General features: G+C 52.9%; 1 protein-coding gene across 2 annotated transcripts; it reads left to right on the forward strand.

The window, feature by feature from the left end:
• Nucleotides 1-2,128: 2,128 nt before the first annotated feature.
• CD72 (CD72 molecule) lies at nucleotides 2,129-14,477 on the forward strand. Of its 2 annotated transcripts, XM_048503600.1 has the most exons (8): nucleotides 2,129-2,282; nucleotides 2,424-2,609; nucleotides 2,745-3,029; nucleotides 4,128-4,294; nucleotides 5,428-5,534; nucleotides 10,092-10,293; nucleotides 12,450-12,453; nucleotides 13,121-14,477. In XM_048503600.1, exons 1-6 carry the CDS (start codon nucleotides 2,213-2,215, stop codon nucleotides 10,246-10,248), a joined length of 972 nt encoding a protein of 323 aa, XP_048359557.1. In that variant the 5' UTR covers nucleotides 2,129-2,212; the 3' UTR covers nucleotides 10,249-10,293; nucleotides 12,450-12,453; nucleotides 13,121-14,477. The 2 variants fall into 2 exon arrangements, with proteins under 2 accessions (XP_048359557.1, XP_048359556.1); XM_048503599.1 differs by lacking the exon at nucleotides 12,450-12,453.
• Nucleotides 14,478-14,948: the final 471 nt, after the last annotated feature.

The following is a 14,948-nucleotide window of genomic DNA, read 5'->3' on the forward strand; positions in this document are numbered from 1 at the left end:
TATGATACTTGCTGGCGGAACAGAACTGTGGTTCCAACTTCGTCACAGTGTGTGGCAGATTCACAATAACGCTACAGGATTGAGACATGTACAATAACAGAGAGGTGTGGAAACAGTATGTGCAAACCTGGCATGTGACGCGGATTAACGGCATTGTGTGAAAATTTCAAAGCAATCGGTCCAGTAGTTTGGGAGATTACCTGTCAGCAGAAAAACGAACTGATAGATTTTTTTATATATAGATAGAAGATAGATAAACAAAAGGGGGAAAGGGGGTGGGTTTACATAGTATGAAACAGAACAGTTAACTACAAAGAAAAACAATCAGAATCACTTTTCCCCAAAAGGTGCTGGAGGCAGGAGGACCCAACAGGGCGTGGCGTCAGAGGAGGGAGGAGGGAGGAGGCTTGATTTATATCCCCACTTCTCTCTCTGTAGGGAGACTCCGAAGGCTGGATAATCTCACTGCCCTTCCCCCCCCCTCACAACAAACACCCTGTGAGGTGGGTGGGGCTGAGAGAGCTCAGAAGAACTGTGACTAGCCCAAAGTCACCCAGTTGGCATGTGTTGGAGTGCACTAGCTAATCTTCGGCTCCATCAGATAAGCCTCTCGTGCCTCCAAGCAGCAGAGCGGGGAATCAAACCCGGTTCCTCCAGATTAGAATGCACCTGCTCTTAACCACTACTCCACTGCTGCTCCCGTCTTGCCTTCTGCCTGGGGGCTCCTGCTGGATGGTGCAAAGTTCAGGGTGGGGAGGTGAATGACAGAGCTTCCAGGGTGAGGGCTTGTGACACAATGCAGAACCCAAGGGCCTGTAGGAGAAGTCCATCATTCCTTTGTATTTGCAGGTCCAAAGCTATTGAAGGCACAATGTAATTACAATGAAGGGATTGCAGAAAGGGAGTTGGCCCATCTGCAAAGTTCCTGAGATGTTTCTAGAGGAAGCCTGAAAGAAAATACCTATCTAGCAAAATATACCTAACTGAAATATACTGAAAATAAAACATATTTTATTAGTAACCACTGAAATAAAATGTTTATATTTGAACCAGGGGTTACAGTGGGTCACCTCCCTTCCTGTAAGCCCATCAAGGTGATTGCATCAAGCCTTCAATGACTCTGGACCTATAAACACAGAAGAATAACGAACGATTGCAGCAGGGCGTTGGATTCATTCTGCATTGTGTTCTAGGCTCTCACCCAAGAAGACCAGGAAGCAGCCAAGCTGGGGCTTCGTAATTCCCCCCCCCCCCCCCGCCCTGTTGGATTGCAAGGGCAGGACGGTCGAGCCATGGGTGCCGCTTTTGCAAGGACAACTGCTTTTCCAAAACTCCAGACTTGCACCCAGGACAGGATTTTCCAGCCTCCAGTTTTCCTGCTGCTAAAACGAACTCTCGGAGTTTTCTTTCACTCGTTGTCTTTTGAAGTCCTTGGCGTTGTGTTCGTCATGGCTCTCTTTTGTCCCCGAGTGTCCTGCTTCGTGTGTTTGACTTCGCTCTGTGGTGCAGTCCTCGAAGAGGCTGGCTTGTCGTGCTGCGTGGCGCAGTTGCACCAGCAAACATTTCACAGTAAGAGATTCTTGGATGCTATAGTTTCATTCATAAAAAAAAATCTCGTTTCTCCGCGCCTTTGCTCAAGCGCGGTTTATAGTAACCTTGCTGAAAGTGACCATGGCCAGCGGGCAACAGCCGGAAGTGGGGCTCTCCCCTCGCCCCCCTTCCCTCTTCTTCCCCATCAGTCCAGATCATGTCTACGCATTCAGCTGGGCCTAGCTCGCGGGAGGGGCTCCGGCTCCCATCAGCAGGGAGGAGGGGCTGCCGGCAGAGGGGGTGGCGGTGGGGGGTCAATGGTGGGGAGCATCTTCTGGGCATACAGAATGTCCCAGGTTCAAACCCGAGATCTCCAGCTCCGGCCGAGTAGGCAAGGCGGGCCTGGGCAGGACGAGGCTCTGACTCAGTGTGGAAGGCAGCCCCACCCGTTCTTACGGTCACACCCTTGGGAGGACGGGGGGGGGGGGGCTCCTTATCACCCCTGCCGTTCGAGGTTGGACTCTAACACGGATCCCCCCCTTCTCCCACGACCATTAGGGGCAGGTTGGGACACGAGGCCTCCCCCCCCCCCCGCATCTGTCGAGGGGATTCCCCGACGGGGCGGCCTTGGGGCGCGGCTCTCCGGCTTCGGCTTCCAGTCGGCGGGTGGCGGCGGTGGCGAATGGCCGAGGCGGTGACCTACGCGGACCTGCGCTTCGCCCCCAGCCGCCCTGCCCGCCCGGCGCCCGACGGTAGGCAGCCAACCCAGGCGGCCCCCTCCCCTCCCCTGCGGAGCTGCCGCCCCCTCCTCCTGCCGCCCCCTCCTCCTCCCACCCATCACTCACTCACTCACTCTCTCTCTCTCTCTCTCTCTCTCTCTTCCTCCCTGGCAGAGGTGGGCGACGGCGAGCTCACCTATGAGAACTTCTCGCCCTCGGCGCAGGACCCCCGACGGCCGCCGACGGACTCCCAGGCAGCGGCCCGACCTTGCCGACTGCCGCTCTGCTCGGCGGCCCCGCTGGCCCTGCTGGGCGCCGGCCTCGTCCTCCTGGCCGCCTGCGTCGGGCTGGGCGTCCGCTGTAAGTAGGCCTCCACTGCCCACCCAACCCTCCCCGGGGCTGCCCACCCAGGCCCGCTGGCCGCTGCCCCCTTGACGGGAGCCGCCAGCCCAGCCCAGCCCAGCCCAGCGCTGCCTTCCTGCCTTCCCTCCACAGACGGGCAGGTCTCGCAGGAGCTGCAGCGGGCGTCCCGGAGGCAGGAGGCCGAGAGCAGCCGCCTGGCGGGCACCATCAGCGGCCAGGAGCGGAACCTGACCCGGGCCCAGGCCGACCTGGACGCCACCCGGCGGGCCCTCTGGCACAGCTGGCAGGCGGGCAACGACACCCGGCGGCAGCTGGAGCGGGAACTGCGGGCGGCCCGGAGCAACCTCACTCTCCTGCAGCGGGAGAAGGACGACGCCAACCGGCAGCTGGAAGACGCCGCGTCCTGCCGGCAGATCGGTGAGGCGGGCGGGGGTTGGCGGCGGGGGGCCGGCTGGGCGGGCGGTGAGGGGCTGGGGGGCAGTTCCCCCGAGGAAGACAGCGGAGCTTGCCTGGCGCTCGTGGACCAGCGCTGACCAGGAGGGCCGCCCAGCCTGCCCGGGCCTCTCCTCTTCGTCGTTCCTCTCTCTGGCCGGAGACAGAGGTTTGCAGCAAGAGCTGGAAACGTCCCCCCAGACCAGGGGTAGGGAACCTGCGGCTCGAGAGCCGCATGCGGCTCTTCTGCCCTTGCACTGCGGCTCCACGAGCCGAGCCGCCAGTCTCCATCCTTCCCGCCTCTTCTGCAGGCAGCAGGGCAGAGCGCACTCAACTGTCCATGGGCTTCCCTCACCGGCCGCCCCCCATTTGGAGCCGGGTATGGCGTTCGTTCCGGCGGCCAGCAAGGCCGAGATGCCGGCTTCATCCTTGCCCCCGTGCACCAATTGCCTCGGCGTCGCTTGGGCCTGCCGCACTGCTGGCCGCTGAGCTTCCCCTCTCACCCGCCCCTGTTGGAGCCGGCCAGCTTCATCCTTGCCACGCCTCTGCAAGGCCAGAGCAGAGGGCAGAAGCGACCAACCGCCCGCAGCTGTCCTGGGCCATGCTGCTGGGCTTCCCCTCTCCTCCCGCCCTCCCGTTGGAGCGGGGCGGAGCACTTTCTGTGACGGCGGCTCCTTGCCGCCACTCAGTGCAGGGCAGCAGGGCAGGCATCCATGCCTTCTCCAGAATGAGAAGCCGAGTAGTAAAGGTAAAACCCAATATATACAGTGTTATCTTTATATTTTAAATGTCAAAATTTATTTCGCGGCTCCAAGTGTTTTCTTTTTTTCCCGTGGAAAACGGGTCCAAATGGCTCTTTGAGTGTTAAAGGTTCCCTCCCCCTGCCCCAGACCTTGTCCCGGCCGGCCGGCCCCCCCAGAAGTGGCTGATCTGGCACAGCCGTCACGCTGGGACTGGTTCAACAGTCCTCAAAGCCCACCCACCCCCCCACCCCCGGCCGCCAGCAGCATAAAGAGCAGGGTTGTAAAAGCAGCCGTACATCAGGATCATGCCCCCCTCCCCCGCCCGTGTCTTCTTCGCCAGGCTGCTGCCCCCCTGGATGGAAGCTCTTCCGATGGAGGTGTTTGTGGGTGTCCGATGCATGGGAAACTTGGGAACGGAGCAGGCAAAACTGCGATACTGGAGGGGCTCGGCTGCTGGTGTTCAAGGGCTGGAACGCGGCCACCGTCTGGGAGGCCATAGGAGGAAGGGTGAGATGGGGGGGGCGGTTCCATGTGCGGGGGGGGGGCAGATTTCACCTGATTCCGCCTCCCCACAGCAAACGCGTTGGCCCCATAAGCTGCTCCCCAGGGCCTCCTGAGCCCCTCCCCAGAAACAGAATCTGGAGGGTCCGAGTGGGCAGCAGCAGCAGCAGCAGCAAGAGAGGGAAGCGAGACAGCCCAGCTCGGGAAGGGGACCGGGTGCTTGCCCACCCGCCTGACTGGGGAGTGGCCACAAGACCCAGGGTTGTTGGCAGGGGGGTGCTTCTTCCCAGGGGGCTGCATTTCTGGGGGGAGGGGAGGTTTCCCTGGGGTGGAGCAGCCCTGTGTCCTGTGCATCCCCCTCCCTATGCCATGCAAGGGCTCACACTCACAGAGTGGTTGGGAAGCAGCTGCTGGACAGGCAGGCTGGCCTGGCCCCGAGGCAGAAGCTGTGCACACCTCAAGCCCAGGTGCCAAGGCTGTGTATGGGCAAGCCCCAGGGCACCCCCCCCACACACACACACTGGTGTAGTGAGGGGTTCCTGTGTGGGGCCAGGCACCCAGGCCTGCAGCTGTTTGCTACTGGCCTCACTGAGTCCAGCCGCAAACTGGTCAGGTGGAGCTTGTGGGGGGAGGGCGGCTGTGTGCTCCATGGGTGTGAGCCTGGCCTCACCCACTTTGGATCCAGCTGTGAGCTGCAGCTTACAGTCAGATCCAAGCCCAGCGGGAGTCAGGCTCCAACAGGCCCTTGCCCCCCTGACCGCCCTGTGGAGGTGGGGGTGGGGGTGGGGTGAGCCCGGCCGACCCTGCTCCCGACCTCCAAGTGGAGCCCAGGGGTTGGGTTAGCCCCGCCTGCAGGCCTCCAGCTGCATCCCTGTCACTGACGGATGGGAGTGCAGTATTGGGAAGGGGGCTTGACCTGGGCACCATTTTGGCAAACTGTGCCCCTGCCCCTGGGACCTTGCATGTTTGATCAGAAACCCTGAAGTCAGAATCACTAGTCTGTAGCTCCCCCTGGAGGAGGGGAGGGCGCTGCCCCCCTTAAGTGGCCGGAACACCCCTTGTGGTGCTGCAGGTGGGTCTGGGCTGAAAACCTCCCTGGACAACGTTCACCCGCTTTCTGGTTTTCTGTTTGGTTTTAGGGTCACCTGCAAGCCACTGAACTCTGGATTGGACTCACTGGACAGAAGATTTCATGGAATGAGTGGTCTTGGTATTGGCTGGATTGCTGCCGCTCCCTGTATGAAAGGTCAGTCGTGCTTTGCTGCCTTTGCATCATCATCGTCTCTGTTCTTGGCTGGTCCATCTCTGTGCTGTTCTGGCCTCATGCTGGCTGCTCAGTGATGCTCCCATTGGCCCATCCAGAACAGAACTGGCCTCTTGTGACCGGCCGTGGCTTTCTCCCTCCTCCAGCACTTGAGTCTCTTTCCCAGCTCAGCCTTCAAGGGCCGATGTTCAGCTGGGCAGATCAGGCACTCTGCTGTTGAACAGGGGTGCCTCCTGCATGGCTGATAGCGATAACGTTGCACAGCACCTCACTTTTGAATGCTCACCTACATTACTCATAGTCCCCCTTTCTCACTTGGACTCAAGGTGGGTCACACAGAGTGAGTCAATGCAGTCAACCGATAGGCCTTTCAGTGCGCAATGCCATGGGGTTATGATTTAGGGGCCTAATAAAGGTTAACTAACTTGACAGTATCACTCACCCACGTGACTCCAGAGCGCCAGGTGTAATAAGTCACATGCAGAGGCAGGATCACCCCCTCCAAGAAACCCTTCAGATCACCCCAACCCCAGAGGGCGGGGCTGGCCCAAGAGCAGCCAGTCAGCTTCCAGGGCACGAGGGCAGATTCAGACCTGGCCAGAGGCGTACCTAGGCAAACTGGAGCCCTGGGCAAAACCTGAGTTTGATGCCCCCCCCCATGGGTGGCCACCCCCCCGCACCATGATCAAACAATGATTTTTTCCACCAGGTCATTTCAAAGTCACTATCACATTATAGAACATCTCCCAACTCACAAATCTGGATTTATAAAAGAGAATCTGGGGAAATGTAGGGGGTGCCTGTTGTCAGGGGTGCAATTATTAAGATAGCAGCACCAAAAATTCAGAGTATCTTCGTGAGACCCTACTGATGATACCACCCAGGTTTGGTGAAGTTTGGTTCAGGGGGGTCCAAAGTTATGGACCCTCAAAGGTGAAGCCCCATCTCCTATTAGCTCCCATTGGAAACAATGGGGGATGGGGCACTCCCTTTGGGAGTCTGTAACTTTGGACTCTCTAAACCAAACCTCACCAAACCCAGGTCATATCATCAGGAGAATCTCCCAAAAAATCCCTGAAATTTTGGTGCTGCTAGCCTAAAATCTGCAGCCTCCCCCTGCACCTTGAGCCAAAAAAACGGAAAAACACTAAAAAATACAAAAATCCCCCCACACAAACAGAATCCTGCAATTTGTCGCCTCCACCCCACAAGGTGGCGCCCTGGGCAGCTGCCCACTTTGCCCAATGGGAGGAATGCCTCTGGACCTGGCTCTCTGGGGACTAGACTGGCACTCTAATCACAAGGAGGAGGAGAACTCAACAGAAGGAGGAGTTTGGATTTATACCCCACTTTGCTCAACCACCAGGAGCCTTTGAGTGGCTCACAGTCTCTTTCCCTTCCCCTCCCTACAACAGACACCGTGTCAGATAGTTGGGACTGAAAGAGATCTGGCGGGGTGTGTGTTTGTGTGTGTGTGTGTTTGTAATGAATCTTTATAGTGCTACTGTCCCTCTCTCGTGTCAGTTTAACAAGATTGCTACATAGATTTGTTGATTTCTGTGAGACAAATGACCTGCAACTAAATTATAATAAAACTAAGATATTGGTTTTTGGTAAAAGCGGGAAAAAACAAGTCTGGAAGGTAAAGGGACACTATATTGAACAAGTCAAAATTTTTTAAATATCTAGGAATTTGGTTTAGTAATACTTGTCATGGTCCATTCACCAAAAATATATATTGGCTCGGACCCAAGCAAACGCAAATGCTATCAGGAGGTTCTATCATTTTAGGGGTAACCAAGACATCCCCCCAGCTCTACGTCAAAGCAAGGGCGAGAGCACAACTGCTCTATGGAGCCCCTGTTTGGTTGGCCCCCAATGGTAGTACCATCAGATCATTCCATTCTAAATTTTTGCACAAATTATTTGGAGTGCCAAACTGCGTTCCGGGTGCAGTTTTATGTTTAGAATGTGGCCATTACTCAATAGAGGCCACTATTTGGCTAAATATCATAAAATACTGGCTGCACATCCATTATAAATGCCTTGGAAACTCATTGATCCAACTCACGTTGAGTGAACTTCAATATTCCAAATGGAGCATTGTGGTGATAGCAAAAATCAGGGAATTGGGCTATGATAGTGACTCCTTTGACATGTTAACTTTTGGCGAGTCTTTTGCCCTCATCAAGGAGCGGCTATTAGTAATGGACTACCAAAAATTACAGAGACTGGCAAATAAATCCTGCTCGCCAATGAATGTGGGAATTCCATTTGTACAGGGAAACCCAGCCTACTACTTGACAGCACTTACCAATCCCATTCACAGGAGAGCCTATATGCTGGCTAGATTTAATATTATGCCATCTCAGCTCCATAGAGGAAGATTGAAGGGTCTACCGAGCGATAAGAGGATATATTCCTGCAGTCCGGGGCAGTTCGATTCTATTTTGCACATCCTCCTCCACTGCCCAGTATATCAGAAATTAAGATCCAGCTTGTTATCTCAGGTCACTGATCTTATTGAGGCCCACTCAGAATCAGACAAAGTAATTATTCTTTTAAACTGTAATGATTTTAATGGTTGCCTCGCAGTGGCAAAGTTCCTGGCTGAGGTTTGTAAATTGAACTCATGATTTAATATGAAGCCTTTTCATCATTAACTGTATTTTATATTAGTTTGTTTTGGATGCCAATAAAAGGTTATCGAAATTGAATTGATAAATCTTTATTAAATTTCCACCAGTATATCACAACACATCACAAATCCATTCCAAAACACCAAGCAACCTATATATCGCTCACAAACCATTATGCACAATTAACACGACAATAAAAAGCAACAAAATAAAACAAGGAGCAAGGAACGTCTGGTTTGCTTCCTGCTAGCCTCACATTTTCATCATAATGCCATTTCTAACAATCCTTATTCTAGGTTCTTACAATTTTCTAAGTTCATATATAAACTATTCTTAGCAACTCTATTTTAAATTACTGTACCACCCCATTAATTTAAACATATATACCTATAATCCTACAAACAGTTCTTAATCTTAGTGTTGTAAATATGTTCACAGATGCGTGAAAGGTTTTCTTTGCTTAGTGTAATGCACAAGAGGGTTCCAATCTTTCAGAAAATGTTCTAAATTTTTATATTTTAACAATGTTGATGATTTGTCTGTCGTGGCATATTCCAGGAGTATATTCAGCCGGTTTTCCAGTTTCTGGCTACTAGGTTTACCACAGACGTTATCATATTTAACATTTCCTTTTTCATTGCAAACTTGTAGCTCAAATTTTTTTCATTGCAATGAAAATACTGTGCCAAAATCGATTTACTTTTTTACATCTCCACCACATATGGTCACAAGACGCTTGCTCTTGATGACGTCTCCAACATATTTCAGATGTCTTGGGATACATTTAAGCCAGCCTTACTGGGCTCAATATATCAACAATAGAACATTTTGGGAAAAAATCTCCTTAAGATGAACATTACTTTTAAATTTTAAATTTATTTTCCAAATTCTATCCCATTCTTCTAAGTCAATCTCTGAGCCAACCTCTTGAGCCCAAGTTATATATTCTCCTTTATCCTTTCAGTTTATGTTTCTCTGGGACTGAGAGAGTTCTGAGAGAACCTTGGCTAGCCCAAGGTCACCCAGCAGGTCACATGTGGAGGAGTGGGGAATTGAACCCCGTTCTCCAGATTTGAGTCCACTGCTCTTAACCACACCACTGCATTAACTGTATGAGGCTGCAGGGGGAAAGTTAGCTGCCCCCTCCTTTATCTGCCACTTCTCTGCTGCAAGTCATCTCCCCCCTCCGCTCTTTGCAGCTGGTCAGCAGAGACCCCCAGCCAAGTCTGTATCAGGGACTGCACCCAGGTGATTTAAATACCTTCTAAAACCCATGAAGTTGTTGCAAGATATATTGGCAGTGATTGCATCGAGTTGGTTCCTACCTCAATGAATTGCTACAAGATATACATAACCTGCCTGCTGTATGTTACAATTGCTGTAATGGGACATTCTTTCCTTGATCTCGACTTTATGACTTCACATGCTTCATAGATAACTAGGCATACCCCTGACACCTCCTGCTCCCATGGGAAACGGGATGTTTCCATTGTGCTGTGGGGGCAGGAGGCCAGGTGGTTTTATCTGCCGTAACTTTTCCTCACATTCTTTGGGGAAAGGAGAGGGGGGCTGTTTCTGAACAAAGGGGACAGCAAAAGGCAGGTTTGGCACAACTTTTCCAAGCAGGGTGGTTTGTTGCCTTCCAATAAAAACTACTGGTCAACAAGACAGAGTCCATTTATTGATTCAAGGTTCGAGACCTGACTGCCATCAGTCTGTTGACCCTCTGCCCACCAAGGGTTGCTGAAGCTGCTGAGCTTTGCAAACCTGGATGCGGAAAAACAAGGGAGGGGAAAATGAGGCTGGCTGAAGATCACTGTGGTGGGATAGAAAATGAGTGGCTGGAAAGGATGCGGACTCTTTGCCATTTCATGGGGTTTCTCTTCCTTCATCCTTCCAGCAAGAACAAACCTCAGCTAAGCTTTGCATATGATGAATATGAAGCATGTGCCACACTGAACCGAGGACAACTCTCAGGAGGGACTTGTAGAAAAAGTTGTCGATACATCTGCGAGAAGGCCGCCAGTCCAGACCCACTTCCAGATCGGTTGGCCTGAGATTTGGAGGCCGCCTCTGTGGCCCGAAACCCCAGAGGGGCCCATGTAAGTACAGAGCTCCCCGGCACACCTTTTCCTGCTAGTTGGAGAGAGCCCACCCTCAGTTCCCCCCCATCTCTCCCACACACTTCTCTGCATTGCAAAACTGCCCCCCTCCTGAAAAGGCAGCTGGCAATGCCTACCTGCACCCTGTTCCTTCGGGTCCGAATGGAGTCTATCCTTCGTCAGCCCACGAGAGATAATAACAGCTAAAGCCAGGGCAGAGGAGACCCTCCCACAGGAGAGTTGCCAGCCTCCAGGTGGGACCTGGAGATCTTTCGAAATCTCCAGGCATGAGAGGTCAGCTCCGGCTGTCCCCGGTATCACTGAGCACATAACAGATTCGCCACCTCCCGCAGCCAGGATGGCCCGGAAGCTCTTTGGCCACGACTTTGACCAGGCAGCAGGGGCGTAATGCCCATTGGGCAAGGTGGGCAGCTGCCCAGGGCACAACCTTGTGGGGGACGGCTGGCCCCCTTCCTCACTCAAGCTGACCTGGCCACTGTGGTCCATGCAACGGTCACCACCAGGTTAGACTATTGCAACTCGCTCTACGCGGGCCTTCCCTTGCGCTTGATTCGGAGATTAAAAATGGTCCAGAATGCAGCGGCTCGTATGCTTACAGGAAGTGCCATGCGAGAACATATTACACCTGTGCTCAGCCGCTTGCACTGGCTACCAGTGGAATACCGAAGCACTTTCAAGGCGGCGGTGTGAACCTTTAAGGCCTTGCACGGACTGGGACTCCTCCGTACCTGCTTGTGGACCGTCTTTACCCCATATGTCCCGAACCAGGCCTCTGCGCTCAGCAGGGAGGCCAATTTACCTGGTGATCCCTGGCCCCTCACAATGTTAATGGCAAGTTGTGGTTCTTCTCTACCAGGGCCAGAGCGCTTAACAGCTCTGGCCCCCAGCCTGGTGGAACAGCTTCTACTCACCAACTGGTCCGGGCCCTGCTTGGGACTGCTTGCTGAGTTCCGCAGGGCCTGTAAGACTCAAACTTTGTTCCGCCGGGCCTTCGGGGAGACTCAGCCCGTTGATGAGGGCCCCCTCCCTCCCTCAGGCTCCCCATCTTCTGATAACATCATTGAATCCTACCACCCCTGCAGGGGTTGAGGGAGTTCTACAGTAGATGCCATCTTGTATTAATACTAATTTTAATGCTGCATTTTAATGGGGAAGGTTTATATTTTATTTTTTAGAGCCTGTATTACTTAACTTAACGAATTTTAATTTGATTTGATATATTGTGCTCTATCTATGTTGTTCACTGCCCTGAGCCCTTAGGGGGAGGGCGGTCTATAAACCGAATAAATAAATAAATAAATAAATAAATAAATAAATAAATAAATAAATAAATAAATAAAATCAAAATCAGGGTTCGTTTTTGGGTATTTTTAGTGGTTTTCCATTTTTGGCCTGCAGGGGCACAGTATTTAGGCTAGCGGCACCAAAATTTCAGCGTATCATCAAGATTCTACCTCCCAGGTTTGGTGAGGTTTGGTTCAGGGAGTCCAAAGTTATGGACTCCCAAAGGGGGTACCCTCATCCCCCATTGTTTCCAATGGGAGCTAATAGATGGGGGCTACAGTTTTGAGGGTCCATAACTTTGGCCCCCCTGAACCACACTGCACCAAACTTGGGGGGTATAATTAGAGCAGTCTCCTGATGAGACCATGAAAGTTTTGAGACTTTGCCTTCAGAAATGTCCCCCACCCCCCAGCCTGCAACCCCTATTGACAGCGATGCAGAAAACTCAATACAGAATTGAAAACATTGAAAACAATGGGGATGGGGCACCCCCTTTGGGCGTCCATAACTTTTCTGCCCCTGAACCAAACATCACCAAATTTGGGTGGTATCATCAGGACAGTCTCTGGATGGTACCCTGAAATTTTGGTGCCACTAGCCTTAAAAATGCGCCCCCTGCAGGCCAGAACGTGAAAAAACACTTAAAACATTTAAAAACACACAAACGACCATGAAATGTTGGCGCCCCCCACGTGACCAAATGGGGGGCGCTCGGGGACATAGGGTACCCCCTGTCCCTAGGCAGGAACGCCACTGCTTGTGAGGCTTAAGAGGTGGGCTGGGAGAAGGAGACCTGTGGGTCAGCAGTAGGCTCTGGGGGGAGAGGGTTCAGGGTCTGAGTCAGAGGGCAGGGCTGTATCCCAGGGTAGGAGGGCTGCTTCAGCCCCCTGGGACATGCTGGGAGGTTTCCGGAGGGCTCTCAGCTGCCTCTTTCTGTGGTGCTGGGCAGGTGCTCAGCCCCCTCACCTGAGTGCCCTCATGTTCCAGACCTCTTGGCGGACGTGCCACAAAATGCTGGCAATGAATGTGATGGAATAGACTTGCAAGTTTTGCCTGTTCCTTCTGGGTAGCCCTGAGGGGGATGGAAACCCCACAGCCATCTCTTTATCCTGAGATGCTGCCCCTTTCCTTCACTCCCTGGGGAGGCCAGAAACAAACAGGGCAACTCCCGCTTCTGCTCATGACTACTCTAGCCCTGCCTCGCCATTAGAGACTCTGCTTGGGTGCTCTGCCTGGCACTTTGCTTCTGCAAGCACCTTTGCGTCTGCAAACACCTGAAGGGGGTTCTTCCCAAAGCTCAGACTCAGAGCAGTCAGATTATAAAGAAGTTGAATGAACTGCTAAAAAGAATGCGTGCTGTCTGTTCGAGCATTTAGGCCGGACGAGGACACAAAGACAAGGTGAGAACCAACAGCCGCTCTCCTTGCGCTTGGGATCTATCCAAAGAAATGTCTGATCAGGCCAGGCTCAGATCACATGAAACTTCAGTTGTTTAAATGTCATTATTGTTCTTGGTTCTTAGGGCTGGGTCCTGCCGCCCATGCGGATAACAAGGTATGCCAGGAATAAGCCTTTCCTGGCGTGTGGCTCCCTCGCCAGAAGCTGGAAGCTGAGACAGCTTCTTCCCCTCTGAAGATGCCAGCCACTGATGCGGGCGAAACGTCAGGAGAAAATACTACTGGAGCACGGCCGTACAGCCCGGAAACCTCACAGCACCCTACTTCTTCCACTTGTCAAGAGTTTCAGCACCCTCCATCTGCCTCCCTTCCCGCCTGCGATAATCTTACTGTCCCCTCCAGCCTCAAAGGAAGGACAGGCAGGATTCTGAGACAATCTAGAGATGCTGCCAGAGTCTGAAATATATAAAACAGTAAATGCGCTGATGGTGGAACTACGGTGGCTGGCCAGGTGTTGTTGTTGTTGTTTTGTAGGCTACAGGAAGCCAACCCCACCCCCTTCCTCAGAGCAGATGGGCCGGCAGTCTCTGAAACAACTGGGGTGAAGTTCAACACAGCCTGCTTGGCTCTGTGTGTGGGGGCGGGGAAGGAGGGAATGGAGCTCAACTTCAATACCCAGATATCCATTCTGTGCCCAGGAAGGGGGCCGGGAGCAGAGGTCACGCCAGCCATCCCCTAAGGGTCGGCTGGAACCCTTTTCTGAGCTCACTTGTTTGGCTAGAGGCTGTCTCCTAAAGGCAACCTGTCTTTTTCTGCTATTCCACCTGCGCTCAGTCATCACCTGAAGCCATTGCTTGTTAGGATTTGGGATGGCCCTTCATTCTGCCTACAAGCTTGGCTGCTGGCTCGTGATGCCACGCTTTCTTCTCCTGGCTCAGGGCACCCCTTGGCACTAAGAGGCTGCGAGGAGAGTAATAAATGGGGTAGGGGTGGGGGCAGTTGTTGTATTTAGCTAGACTGTTTATTAATCAGATAGCTTGTTTTTGTTCCAATTGCTGGGATAAATTTAGTTTCTGGGAGCTCTCCAGGAGCTTACAGGGTTCAGCCAACGCCCTCCTTCAATGCTCCCAGAGGTAACCTCATCAAGATGGATTTACAAATCAAAACACAAAGGACTCACAGGGAGAGTTCAAGATTACTTATTGTGACGTAACAAAGAAACTCCTCGAAAGACTGGATTGACAACCCAGCCCTTCTCTTGTCTTTTTGACCTGATCTGTGGTGAAGGGGTGTGTGCGTGTGCGTGCGTGCGCGCGCGCAGCCTTGCACCCTTCCTGGACTCACCATTTTTAGCTCCTCAGATAAAAGACTATCTCCCTGTTCTTTGTTTTTCCGCAACTGATGAGAGTTCGCCAGTCTTTCAATCCCAGAAATTCTGAGTTCCTAGCATTGTGTTTTAAACAGTCTTGCTTTGATGTTTAAGTACCCTAGTGTGTGTGTGGTTTTGTGTGCCTCTTGTAACCTTTGTTTGTAAACATATAAAACAGTGGTGGCGAACCTGTGGCACGGGTGCCAGAGGTGGCACTCAGAGCCCTCTCTGTGAGCACGCGGGCACAGAGTTCGTTGTGGGGAGGGGTGGAAAATATTGACTAGCCCTGGGCCCTGGAGTAGACACACCCAGCCCTCTGCCTTCTATTCATTTCCAGTGATGGGGGGGGGTGGGGGTGGGGTAGGAGGCACCAGAGGTACTGGCATCCTTTTACTTTACTTCAAGCACACAAACCTTTCCCCTGAGAAGGCAAAAGCACACATTTTCACGACACTCCTGGTGGTCCCCCGGCCAGCGGCCTCAGCCCCCTCTGGTATCCGCTTGACCTGGCTCCTGGGAGTTGGCGTCGTGGAGTTGGCGTCGTGGGCTCCCTTCCCTGCCCTCTCAGGGCTGCTCCCGGCCAC

Source organism: Sphaerodactylus townsendi, linkage group LG07 (assembly GCF_021028975.2).
Source record: "Sphaerodactylus townsendi isolate TG3544 linkage group LG07, MPM_Stown_v2.3, whole genome shotgun sequence".
In the NCBI taxonomy this organism is placed as follows: Eukaryota; Metazoa; Chordata; class Lepidosauria; order Squamata; family Sphaerodactylidae; genus Sphaerodactylus; species Sphaerodactylus townsendi.